Here is a 14,575-nt window from a genome sequence, read left to right on the forward strand (position 1 = left end):
AGATTCAAACTTTAAGAGAGGCGGTGAGCACAGCAGACCCTGGTGCCATCTCAGTTACAGCTGATAAGTATGCCAGTATTTGACTCTACACACCAAGATAAATATAGATGTAACTTTACTTCCTTTTACTCAAGTTTCTTGCCAACTTAGTATACACATTAAATTTATTTTTTGAGCAAACTCTAGTCTGAAATTATGGCACCATCATTTGGCATCTTTAAACGAAGACTCAACTTAAGAACTACTAAGATATAGCAAAATAATCCCAGTACATAGATTTATTTAAAATTTTTAAATATTCTTCATGGCCTTCATGACTGCTTCAACTGTATTCCTTTCCCATACACTAGCTTGCAAACTGCCAATACAATTCATTAAACAGATATGGTAAACAAACTATTTGCTGTTGAATTTCAAATTTTGAAAGCTATTCAGAGAGAGCATGATTACACTGAATTGAATAATCTTGATTTTATTTAAAGACAACAAGATTATTTTTAATTAATATTACAACTTCAATTTTCAGTTATACACACAAACTGCATTGGAATCCATAGTCTGTATGCTCGAAGGCAAAACTGAACTGAAAATTTTCCAAGTGGAAAGCTTTCAAAAGTTTTGTCTATCCAGACAGCATTACTATTATGCTGTAAATCTACAAAAAAGAGAACATCCTACACAGAAAAAAAAAAAAGGAAGTTTCAAAAATGTTTAAACTACTTACAAGCTGTTCAGACTTTACACCATAGAGCTGAATGGTCTTTGCCACATTTTTGGCCACAGCTAAACTGAGGTCTGGATCAACAGCAGCCACATTTAGCTCACTAGAAGCAAAGATTGCAAATCTTAATTAATAACTTAGCAGTGCTGCATTTAATTGATAAAGAATTACCTACAAATACACAGTTACACAGCAAGTCAGCTTAGAAGAAGTAATACATAACCAAGTCTTTCTAGGCACTGTAATTCAGTTTACAATTTAACAAGTCATTTGGGAATTTTATGTGCAGAATGTTCCTATTCTGGTAAAAATGAGCAAAGTTTAGGAATGACACTTCAGTTTGAAATCACTATTAGTAAGCCATTCAAAAATATTGACTGCAATTAACTACATTCAAGCTTTGGCAGCAGCCTTCACACATTACAGGTGAATACATAGTCATTCAACTCTGGAATTATATGAGCTGTGCAGAAATACCCAGGGGATGCCTTAGCTTGACACAACTAATAAGCTATGTTTAAGGCAATACTACGTAGTAACAAAGGCATCAAGGGAGTGACAGGGTACAAATGGAAGACAGAACAGATTTCTAAATCACTTCCAGTATTCCTTGTTCATGGAACCCCACAGATCTCCATCAGCTGGGTCTGCATTCATATATACTTTACTGTGAATGCAGACAAGCACAAAGAGAATCTGAAGTGAATGTAATGCAGCCAGTGATTAGTTTCTCTCAAGAACTTATAAAGATTCCCTCCCCATCTTTCCCCAAAGCCTTATCTTCTCTGCACCAAACAACCCCAACTCTTTTATCCTCTCTTCACAGGAGAGTTACTCCAGCCCTTACATCTTTCTTATGCTGTGTGACACAGAGCTGAATGCCATTTTCCCTCTTCCTAAGGCAAGGAGGAAAATAACATCAGCAGCCACACAGATACGCATTTTCTGAGCATTTCCAACTCCCAGTCACAAGTACAGTGTCCATATTTAACATTAACCAAAAAACACACACATACACACACTGAAGTGCACACTCACAGTGCAAGAACACTGCCCACCATTTTCAGGCTCTACTACACAGACTAGTCCTTACCAGAGTCTGAGGAGTGAAAATACTCCCCTGCTAATTTAAGTATCACATTTTACAAATTCTAACTGGAATCATCTTCATCAACTATCATCTCACGGCTTCGCTGTAACAGATTACTTACATTAGGGATTACCATTTGCAGAGAAGTAACTATTATTTTATCTTTGATACAGTCAGAATAATGAAGATATCAGACATTTACAATAGGCATAAAATTTCTCTTCCCCATGCTTTGTAAGCTCTAGCAGTTAAACTAAATGAATGTTTCAGTTGTTCCAGAACAACTAAACACAGAAGAGAAATCCTGACTTAATTTTTATGATAATCAGTTATAGAATTAAAGAGTAACCAATGTTTTATTGGTAACAAAGTCTCATTTCTTAAGTTGTAACATAAAAAATAAAGTCACCAAAGATTACATTTTTCAATGTATTATATGTGCATACCTGGCTATCGTTTTGATGATGCTGTCAAGCTCATCAGAAGAGGGAGGGTTCCGACCTCCAGGAGGGAAGACAAGATTGATAGGATCAAAGAGTCGAGACAGGGATTTTGACAAATAAGCAGCTTCATATTGTTGCAGCGAATCTTTCAAGGCCTTTTCTGGGCTGCAAGGATGAGACAAAATTAGTACATTTTAAATTAAAGTACCCAGTAGCATTGAACCTTTTCAGATCATACAAACTTTACAGTATCCAACACGTTTTTTCTTTCTGCTATCAAAGCACATACATTTGAAAAAAACTGAGTACTGAATAACAGCCTGCTTCTCACTTGAATCACGTAATTGGTCAGGCAGCCATCCTGCCCAGCTCAGTACAGTTCCTAGCCCTTTCCTTAAGACCTATGTGGAATCCCCAGTTCAAGGTGTTCTTGAGAAATAATTCTATAAATAGTTCTATAAACACCAGCTAAAATAATCACTTTATTTTGCAAAAGTCCAGAAGTCTTAAGCCTGTTACAGTTTGAACTTTCCAGTATCTGCCAATCAAATAATACTTTTCTACAATGTATAAACATACAAACTGTGAATCATTACAAAGTGAATGCTTGTCACACTCCAGTGATTGTGATATCATTAACAGAAAGCTACTGCTGTAATTGCAATATATATAAAACTGAGTTTTGATCATTCTGCTTTTTCTTTTCCCAAAGAAACAAAAAAATAAAACTAGCTCCAACGTAATATTACCAAGCACTTTGAGAAGGACAAGTCAATCTGACACTTCTAATTATGTATTATAACAAGAATCTCACAGCTTTAAAATAGCATGGCAAAAAAACAAGGCAAAAAAAATTTTTTTTAAATTTTCCTGCTATGACTAGTTGATTAACACCAAATACTCTAAGTACTCTGTTTTACTGCATAGCACCAAGCTTCACATTGCATTTTATTAGGCTTCATAATACATACTCATAATCTTGGGTTTTTTGCATGAATATGTCCTGTGCATCTTCCTCCATTTGTTGTAGTTCAGTAAAGAGATCAGGACTTCCACTTGTGTTAAAATTCCTCTGAATATTTTGACTATATTGTTGCAGGCGCTTCCACAAGTCGTTATAAAGTCTCAGTAATTTAGGGTATTCTCCTTCAAAAGCTTGTTTCAAAAACATAGAAGCTAGAAAATAAAGTAGTAAGTAATGTGCTTTACTAAGCTTAAACTAATTTGTTTGATTCGTAAGAATAACCTGCATCCTTGCATTTAAATCACTGAATGATATATAATGTCATTCCCCCTTTAACACTGTTAATGTCATACTTATAATTACTTTCAAAGGGTTATGAGCTGTCATGTTAAATGAAGTTGATGATGATATATATCTAAAGCTCCAGTATAAACTCCACAATTCAAATTCTGGACAGGGGAATCTTACTTTGTGTATTAAATATACCAATCATGGTCACAAACTGTTTAACATCAAACTTAATTGTTAGCACTATTATTCATTTTAGTCCAAAGTGTGATTAGAATTCACTGAATGAAGATTTTCTAACAACAGCTTGGAAGGAGAAAAAGCCTGGAGCTTTGCAACTTTCAAGATAGTTGTTTAAAACAAATAACGTCTATGAGCCAAACTGCACAAAATCTGCTTTTACACACACCTTTGAAACAATGTACCTAAAATGTAATTCCTATACAAATAAAGAACGGCAAAACTGGCAGAAAAGTCAGCATTACCTTTAGCCTTCAAAAGCTTGCCAGAAGTAACAGGAAATGAAACAAATGTACAACTGCATTAGACACTGCTGTTAATCTTGATCTAACATCAGTCATACTTGATGGATTTCCTCATTACATTAGGAGATTAACACTGTTACATTCATTCCTAGGTTTTTCAAGTTCTAGACATCTGCCCCTTTTGCCTCAGCCCATCCCATCAACTCAAGTACATTCTAATTCTGAGTACTGGAGGATTCACATTTGTTACCAAATGCAGAGCTATTTTAGGTCACAGAACAATGTTCATGCTATTCCTATGATCTATACGATCCTGAGAGTCTATGATTCATGTCAGTTGATTCAATCACTTAGAGTTAACATGCTAAAGGTGAACATTTTTATATAGACAATCACTTAAAAAATTAAAAGTCTACTTGCTGTAAGCAGTTTTCCCTGAACTCAGAACTGGTGAAGTAAAAACAGCACTCAGTTTTAAAATCCAAACACTCTAAATGTTTATATAAAAACCATTAAAAATTACAACAAGTAACAAGATAAATTTAAGAGCCACCTTATTTCTGAGATTTGATTGATCCCATTAACTGATGTCACAATTGTAGTCCTAAAACTTTGTGCTGAAAATAGTTAGCACACATTCTGCACAAACACATGAGATCCCTAGTATGTACCTGCTGCTGTTAAAGTACGTGTAAGGCAAACAGTAAAATTAATATGTTTTAACACAGGATGAATACATTTTCATTTGTAACATCTAGTTACTTAGCAACCACTGAACATGAATCAAACAGCTACTTCCTCAAATTATACTCTTGCCATTTAGCAGAGCAGGATCAAATTTTGAAGGGCCAATGCAACAGCTGAGATCACAAGATTAATGCAAACTTTATGCACTTTGTGTCTGCAAAAGACTCACTTTATACTCCATATACAAATTTGAAAGATGTATTTGTGAAAGCACCAAATATGATCAAATTGCACGCTGCATCAATATGACAACAGTACTCTTGTGTTTATAACATGATTTAATATTGTTGGTTGTATCTGCTAATTATTTATTACATTATAAATATGTGCAGAACACTCTGTATAGTCAGAACATTACCAATTATCTATATTTAGACAAGACATAATTTTAAAGAAACTCAGCTCCTATTTACAAGGTATGCAAAAACGGCTAAAATCAGTCTTTTGCAACTGATGAGTGCTCAGCAACTGAGGAATGTATAAACTGCTTTTTACAATCAAATTACTACTTACGATTTCAGCAAACTCATTCACTTTGGAAAGCATAATGTGATCTCAAATGTTTTTACATCCACGTACAGTAGGCCTAAATATGGGCTTTTATTAGATTATGACTGCTTAATGGAACAGAAAACATTTTTTATTTTTTTTTCCCAGGAAACTCAATTACAATTTAGGAACGTTTGGTTATAAAACCACAAAATTATAAATTCACAGACCCAGCACTAAGTGAACCACTGCTGTTAGTAGAGGACATAATGAACAAATAACTTATGGAAATGAGAGATTCAAAATAACTACAAAATACATTACGAATCATTTATACTGAATACTTACAGTCTGTTGCAGACTGAAACTGAGAGGAAAGAGTCTGAGTTACTGCAGTCCAAAATTTGTACAAAATATCAGACTGTCCATCCTGATAGAAAGGGAGAAAAGAAAAAGTTTCAGAGCAAACTCTTTCCAAAGAATCTTAAATGCTGCAAATGCTTCCAATCACTGTCCTTTTACCAAAACTAAGTAAATGAAGTCTGGAAAGTTTTCCTCAAGTTTAAAACTAGAAAAATTGCTTGAGAAACAAAAATAAAAGCTTCGGTCACCTCTCAAATTTTTCCCTTATAGTTGGGAGAAACACTCCCAGCTCTCTGGCCATCCATCTTTTGGAAAAACGTATGAATATAGAAAGAAACAGCACACCTTGGAACTGTATCAGAAAAAACCTCTTCGCATTTCCATGACCTTCTCATTCAGTGGGATTCCCATGCTGACTAAATCACAGCAATTACTGATATGACATGTTTACAGATAGCAATCAGGAATGAGAACTAGTCCATGCTGCTCTGGTTTGCACAGAACAGAATTTCCAGTTCCAAAACCCTCAACAACCAAAAAAATACACTGAACTTCATTTGGCTCTTCACCACCTTGTGTCAACAAGGTTTGCTGACAGAAGTGGAAATGAGGTAGCATATTCTTAAAGAAAAGACATATTTGAAACCACAAGCTGTTAGTTACTCCCCCCTACCACTTACAGATCAAATCAAACATTACAACATGGTTTCCATTTCTCTCTTTTGCTCTCTTCTTCTCTGTGCCTTTGAGGTAGAAAAAGTTGCAAGAGGTGATGGTGAGCATTCTATCCTGTTCCCTAGATAGATGCCTGGGCAGCTGTGTTTTAGTCAGAAAAACACAAAATGTTTTGGAAGAGATTTTAAAGACCATCTAGTTCCAACCCCCCACTGTGGGCAGCAAAACTTCCCATTGCACCAGGTTGCCCAAAGCCCCATCTAACCTGGTCTTGAACTCTATATGGGAGAGGAAAGCTCTCAACAGAACATTTTTCTTCATGTACCCATGCAATATACTGACCTTCCATATAAGTTTACCAATTTGAAGAAATCACTAACTATGCAAAACGTGCTCAGAAAGAGCAATGATTACAGATGTCAGCAATGCTAAGAATTTTAGGCTGGTGCTTGGCTGTTTCTGTTCTGATCCACTCTGAAAGATCAACGTTTTTAAATCAAAGCACAGCATTCACATCTAGAGATGCACTTAAGTAAAGTGTTTAACGCTGAAATCTCTGTCAAAGATGGATGCATTTTCTGAGCTTTCCCTTTGGTGTTGCCTGTGACTTACTATGAGAAAAGTGTAAAAACAAAAAACCAAATCAAACCACATGCTCTTGTAAATAATATAAACTCTTTCAAATATAAAAGTTCAGTCACTCCAAACTGAATTACCACTCAATATGACAGAGGAAAAAAAGCACACACTTCGCCTACATTGGTCAAAGCAATGAGAGCCTTCAGAATGCCCTACACTAATAGGGTACCACTGCATTCAATTCGAACATCTGGTCATTGAAATATTGCAGGTTCAAGTTCAAGTTTTCAGTTCAAAAGCCATCACCTTAAAACCTTTATATAAAACTTGCAAATCAGTCAAAAATAAACTGAAACATAATAATTTTTTTTAAAATATCAGATTATCAGACAGATTGCTTTCACAAATTGTGAAGTTTGTGAACTTAGAACGAGTCTGGTTTGCACAGAACAGAAGAATTTTCAAGAAGTTTCAAAAACCTTAGCAGCCAAAAAAATACAATGAACTTCATTTGGCTCTTCACCACCTTGTGGCAATAGGATTTGCTGACAGAAGCGGATAACTCATCCAGTCCTACCCCTTATATAAAGATAGGGGGTAGGATAGACAAAGAAGGATAAAATCTGTGGATCATGTTAAGAACTGACATGAGAGAATGTCTTTCTGCTGTTGGGTATCCAGGATGATGGGAGGATCATATCTGAAAAATGTTTGAGAATTAACACAGAAAACTAACATCAACATGAATGATGGAATCTCATTTGTGACTGCCTGAGGACACGTACGGATTTAGAAACCAGACTAACCAATTTCATAGCTGTATTTGTGTTTTCCGTAAAACTGTAGTTGATTTTCATATATGGGAAAAATAAAATAGTAATATTGGACAGAAGGTGCACTGCACAAAAGGTCTTCTTTTGGATAAATCGATTATTATAGCATGAATGTGAAGTTACTCAGTTCTTCACAGTTTCATATTTAAAATAAATGAGCCTTCACATGAGCTATAAAATAAATTAATTAGCTTTCATACTCTCTATCCCAACCTGGAACAATACTTGCCTATTCAGCATGGTAACTCAATTAAATTTCGAAATCATCTAATGGATGTGGAAAAATACTTACAGGCCACCTTCAAATAACTTACTTTCATTACTGTAATCACCATCTACACCTCTATCATAGCTTTAGCACAAAATACAATGATGAAATGTGGTCTTGAAAACAAACTTGCACACTGTCCGTCCACATCATTCTTACTTGTGATTCAGACTGTGACAAGTAACAGTAACAAAAACCTGAAAACATTTAATATTGGAGGGAAAATATGTAACATTTGCATGTAACTATACATTCACATATAACATATATAAATTCAGACATATATACATATGTATTCATGTAAATATCTGCATAGTAGCCACAGCTGTGCCAGTTAAGTTTCTGCTCATTAGCTTGTGTCTCTAGACCTGGGTAAATGGTATTAATTAAGTCATCAAAATTTTGCAATCATCAAGGCTCCTTTGTCTTGGCTATCCAACTGTATTATGTATGAGGAAATAGAGTGGAAAAATACATGGAAAATTCACAGATTTTATAGTGACTCACGACTCAGTCAAAAATATTTAGGGGACAAAAAAGGTTAATGTCCCATTTTCAGAACAATTGAAAACACTACCTAGGGAGTTATTACCAGTTGTTTCAATAATGTGACTGGTGAGATTTCACTTTGTCCAGTGCTGAGATGCAGCTGCTCAGGAGGTGAAATACAACTGCTGGTTAGTAGTACAAAAAAGATCATGTAAGAGTTTGTGGCAGGAACTGGAGAATACTTTATACTTTTGCCTACACGAACACTGGAGAGCATTTAAGTGGGAGGACTGCAGCTACTAAAATGAGAACACAACAAGGCATTAGCATTAGATACTCCTGCTGGGGTATAAAAGTGTGATACGCAACCATGATCACTCAGAAAACATTTATTTATTTTGTTTAAACCTGAAATTTCTTTGCTTACATATTACCTAAGTATGTTATTTTCTTATTACAGGTACTTCACTGCTTATTTTTTAAAGAAAGTATTTTAACATATTACTTCTGTGCTGTAGATTACAATGGAAACTGTAATTTAACTAATAAAAATCTAATGTGCAATTCTGTTTGACAGCAATCAATACTAAAAAAAAGGACACACACACAAAAAAATTCCTAAAGGAATGTTTTACTGTAGCTTAGTGGAAAGACTGAAGGAACGTTCCCCTCTCCTGGACAACTTCTTCAAGGAATTATAAAGACAGGCAAGATGAAGGAGAAGAGGAAAGGGCAGTCAGCACTGCTTGCCTGAAATGCACACAGCAGATCTACAACTCATTTTATCGTAATGGTAAGCTTGTAGGCCTTCCCCCATGTTTCATATAGCACAGTGAGCAACATCCCACAGAATATAAGAGAAGAACTGCTCTTTTGGGCTCTTCACTTTCAGAAGCCGTAATCCAGCTGAAATTGCATTCCTGTCATCTTTACTTCCACAGTGTGTGTGTGAGCAATGAATTTGGTCCTCCGCTATACTTACACCAAGTCTCTTCACTGGTAGACAAAATGTGGGAGTACTGAGTGCACTCACATTGTGATTAAATGTGTAGAAGTGATTCTCTTTGGTGCAAACCTGTCTTGTGTCTACACTTGATGCCTTTCAGTGCTTGGTGTCTCAACAGACTGTCACTATTCTGTAGATACACAACCTCATCACTAGCTTAAAAAGAACAATCTCTGCAATTAAACAGCATTTGTAGCACATCATCATATTTCTGTAGCAGAACCCACAATGATGTGCTAATATTTTTCATCAATTAACATTCTGAGACTTTAAATTGGGAATGTTCCATTTCTCTTACAAAAACTGTGTAAAACTAAAAGAAGCTCTACCCTCCCCAAAATAAGAACACTTGCTTTGAAATCTAGTCACAGGCAGATTAACATCTTGTGATACAATCCCTTGTAGCAGGAGCAGCTGACAAGATGAGTAATAAACTGCATCCGATTATCTTTTCAGCTCTGTGGCAATCACTTTCCATCAGCTTTTTATTCCATAACCAACAACACTGGATAAAGATCACAATTCTGTCATATTCTACCCCAGCCCCCATCAGAGGATATGTTTAATAGTGTAGAAAACACACAAACATTTGGAAGTTAAGAGGTCTAATGAGATAGTCTAACATTACTGTTATCTGGGGCAACATTGCTCCATGTGTTTATTGCACTGTATACCAAAATCCTTACATAATTTGAAGTCTTTCAGAAGGAAATTATTACACCTTAGCACTTAATATAATGCTGTTTCCTCTTTTCATATGCAGTATATTCCTTACTCAACAAAAGAGTTTTAACTGTGATTGATGGTATCTAATACTCAAGACAGGCAAGATTCAGGTTGACATATATATATTTTTCCCATTTTAGTGTACAACTGAATTAAACGTACAAACACTAATTTCAACCAACTACAGAAATAAAATGGCAAAACAGGATTTTTACCCAAAATCCGATCCACCCTTCATTCTGATCTCACAGTAGGGAGAATCCACACAGAACTCATAATTTGAACCACTACAAATGGGCTTGGATCAGCCACAGAACTATTTGTTTTCATAAAAATCCACGGCGAAAATGTTCCTTTATCTGAACTACTCTGAATAAACTAGTGATCTATCTCTTCTTGCTGAGAATCAAAAACACTGTCTCTGCTGTTCCCGTGCCCAGTAACCACTTTCTTTCCCAGAACTAACAGAGCTGATCAGGCACTCAATTTAGCAGCCTCTATGCAAATTTGCAGGTAGTGAAAGATAGCTGGGCTCTGTCTTCCTCTTGTCAATTCTTCGCCGATAGAATAAACAGAACAACTGCCCACTAACATCAACTAGAGCAGCCTTTTGCAATTCTGAGCTACTGCACAGCAGTCAAGAACTTGGGAAATAAACATGCTTTTGAAAAACATATGAACTATAAGCAGATAGCTACTTCTGAAAATATTTTTCCCAGGAAATCAAACTGCATCTGTGTAAAACAGAAAAACACAACATATTCCAGTCTGATCCACCCACCACAGTTCTTTAATTTTTTTAATTCTTATTAAAAAATAGGTACTCAGTCACACACTCCATTCACATAGGAAATACTTTTTCATGGAAATTACACACATAAATCAGAGAAAACAAGTCCATTAGGATGGACCACAAATGGCAATTAATTTTCTCAGTAGTAGGGCTCACTTTATTACTGCAAAAAAGCCATTAGTGTAAGATATAATTCAACAAATTTCACCCTCATCGGAATAATACATTCAGGCAGATTGTTTGACTTTCATTGTATTTCTTATTTACATGAAATTAAGAATGTTCTTAAGTGCTTTGCTGAACCAGCGCCATAATCAACAATCAGCAAAAATATGTTTTCACTTCAATTATTTAGTTTTAACTGTTACCATGAAATTACTGTGGTCAACACCATGCAATGATATGCTGAAATTTCCACCCCTGAAAGTTTTACTTTAGATAAAACTACTAGGAATGCATGATAATGCTGAATAATGACAGGGCCAGGAGACATTTGGATGTGCCAATTCATCCTTCTCATTTGTCTCAGATCAAGAAAGCTCAGCCCAACATGCCTTGTGCATTCCAGGCAAACACTGATTAGCAAACTGTATTTTAAGGTAAGGGTCTCTTAAGTAAATCTTCCTACTCTAAAAAAGAAAATGGGGTCTTATAGAAACATAAGCACAGGTAAGTATGCAAGTTTAATATTTAATGGCAAAAGTTTAGCAATCTTGATAGCCTAGCTCAGAAAGAGCCTACATTTGGTAGATGTTGAATTAAAAGCAGCCTAGCAAACCTTTCCAGAAGAGACTCTAGGCCACACATCAACAATTCTATGCTTATAAAAAGCTGAGATTCAGAGCTTCAAGAAAAAGGGCTGTTATAGCACACAGAGACTGCAAACTGCTATCTTCTATGCAATGCCTTATGTTAAGAATTGATATATTAGTATGAAATGAAGAAGAAAAATACATGCATACTGGCATATTAAAAATCCTTTCTTTTTCCCAGTAGTCTCTCAATGAGTCGTATCACAGATTGTAGGCTGTCAAGTCAGGAGTGCAAAGTGACACTATTACTCAGCTGTACAGATTGAAAATTTAGGTGAATGTTCCTTGTTTACCAGATCACAAGATTGTCTTCACTGGAAAAAAAAAACAAACCGCCACACTAACAGAATCCAAGTGCTAGAACTCCCCACTTACATGGAATGAGTTGATTTCATAGTTCAAAAAGCATAACCCATCTTCAGCTAATAGCTACTATTAAGTTAATAAACCAACAAATAGTAGTGAGTGAGTACCAGTACCACAGGAGGAATGATATTTGAAGATTTGTATCCACTGTTATCCTACAATAATATCAATGTCACAGCTTGGAAACCTGACTTAAAGTTACCTCAAAAATAAAAGCCAAACAATTTATCCCATTTAGGAAAAAACCTACCAAGCTCCTCATTAACTTTGCTGTTACAGAAATGAACTCTCTTGAGCTGTGTTCTTTATATAACTATTTGGCATCTGACATGAAATCTAAATTCAATGAATGAGAAAGAAAATACCCCCTTATTTGGTATTAGATAGGAATGCAATAAAATGCTGAAAAGACATATACTTATTTTTACAAATGTCTCTATTTCCTCCACACTGTAAATTTAGAACTAAATGAGTATAATTTCCCATCTGTGAATTATCATATTTGTGTTTGTCTGAAATAGCTATTCCAACATTTAAATAATAAATCTGACCCACTGATTCTAAACTGGCTTCCCCTTCATGACAATCTTTTCCAATTTATTTTTTCCTGTAGAAATTTTGATACTCTGAATAGAATGTGGAAAATATCTTTATTGTGAAGACCCTTTGAAATGTAAAACAATAAACTGAATATTACCATGCAGCTAGTTGCTGCAGGCTCCTGAAATCAGGCTTTGCATACTAATACATACAGTGCTCTCTATCTGTAATCAAAGGCCATAAAGAAATATGGGACTCAAGAACACTGTTCTAACAACAGAAGACATTTAAAGGACAGTGTAAATACTTTTCCACCAATAAAGCAAGAATGCAAATGATTCAAGAATTCTGCACAGCAAGATCTTATGGGACAGAAATAAAGAAATGTATTTGCACTATTTCTATAGCAACAACATAACCAAATGCTAGACTGTGAACAAAACACCATCACACTCACACTGCACTCAGTAGTGCAATGAATCAGTAAAGAAAGAGAACAGATCATTGCGTCAAATAAACCTTGTCCAGCTTCTCAAAGTAGTCTAGATTAAATTTTAAAAAAGATCAGGGCATATGAATTTTTAACATTGTCTACATTAGAATGTTGTAGGTGAACACATGCCAATAAATGACATCATGACTTTAAAAATGACCTTGATGTTTTGTTTTACTGTAGGGCATAGAATTTAATTACAGTGTTGATCACCTTATACCAAGGTGTAATAGTTTCTAGACTTCCAACAATAGAGCAACATTTTAAAAAGGTCTCTTTATGCATCAGACAAAAGAAACAAGATCTTTTTTTTTTTTTTTTAAACACTAGCATCTTAACTAGAATATAAGAAGCGTGCTTTTTCCCAATTCCAATATAAGAATTCCTATGTGACTCCTTAGAAAAATGCATCTGCAAGTAACAAAAGTACCTAGGTCTTAAACAGTGTCCTCTATCATCAAAACTACTTAAAAAAACATTAATTCTTCCACGCTTCTGCAACATATGCATCAACTGGATGTAAATGAAGTCAGTGTTTCCAAAAGCCAGTAACTACCCAAGGGACTTGGCAGCTGCTTTCTGCCCACAGAACTGATTTAGTATGCATAGCTGTAACTCTACACTTTCACCTTGACTATAATGTACCTCACCCAGGGATGAAGGGGTAGTTTGTTATCATGTCCATTCAACCCCAGTGGCTCAGGTTAAGACTGACAAAAATGGATGATAAAAGGTGACACTGACATCAAATGTATTTTTTTTCTAATAGTAACCTGACTGTAGTCTAGCTGACTTAATAATTTTCAGTTATGTCTGGACTACAATCGGCACAGAGCCCAACAAAATTGAAGTGTAAATGAGCATAGGTCATTAGAATCTACCAACCAATGCAGCCTTGACACCATTTAGAGCTGCACATTTCTGGCAAACAGAATTAAAGTCCTAGAGAAAACGCAGTGTCATTAGAAGACCATTACATGGGCTCTGTTCCTCCCATCTGAATTAGAACTGAATTACTTTCAACAAGGCTGGCTGCAGACACATGGATCCATTTAAAACAAGAAGTAAGACTCTTTAATTAGTAAAAGTTGGTTTTGTTTTTGTTTTTTTTAAAGAGAAATCTTGCAACAGAAGTCAGCAGGAAAAGCTGTAGTTTTGAAATTTACAGCATCTTTAGTATGTTGGGGATGACAAACCTGCTCATTCACCTGTGTTCAGATCTCCCCAAAGTGTCTTGCTAATGCTTAAATAATAAACAGAAACCACAGCAGAAATGATGCACCAGAAGAAAATAATCCAACTCTGCTTCTACAAAAGATACTAGAAAATAAATCACATACTTGTAATAATAGGTGAAAGATTATTCTGTGAATTTAAGTAAGGCAGTAATTAGATTATTTTTAAT

The 14,575-nt window shown here is 35.3% G+C and overlaps 1 protein-coding gene across 1 annotated transcript in view; it reads right to left on the reverse strand.

Annotated features, from left to right (window-relative positions):
* Window positions 1-14,575, reverse strand: part of COG5 (component of oligomeric golgi complex 5) — a 180,141-nt gene that overhangs the window by 42,634 nt on the left and 122,932 nt on the right. Inside the window, exons 11-14 of the mRNA XM_042872950.1 lie at window positions 5,576-5,657; window positions 3,226-3,430; window positions 2,258-2,419; window positions 725-824 (exon numbers count right to left, since the gene is read on the reverse strand). Of these exons, the coding sequence (XP_042728884.1) occupies window positions 725-824; window positions 2,258-2,419; window positions 3,226-3,430; window positions 5,576-5,657 (549 nt within the window). The remainder of the gene's footprint in view (window positions 1-724; window positions 825-2,257; window positions 2,420-3,225; window positions 3,431-5,575; window positions 5,658-14,575) is intronic.

Source organism: Lagopus leucura, unplaced genomic scaffold (assembly GCF_019238085.1).
Source record: "Lagopus leucura isolate 7727_CA_CO unplaced genomic scaffold, USGS_WTPT01 Super-Scaffold_100008, whole genome shotgun sequence".
NCBI classification, from domain to species: Eukaryota; Metazoa; Chordata; class Aves; order Galliformes; family Phasianidae; genus Lagopus; species Lagopus leucura.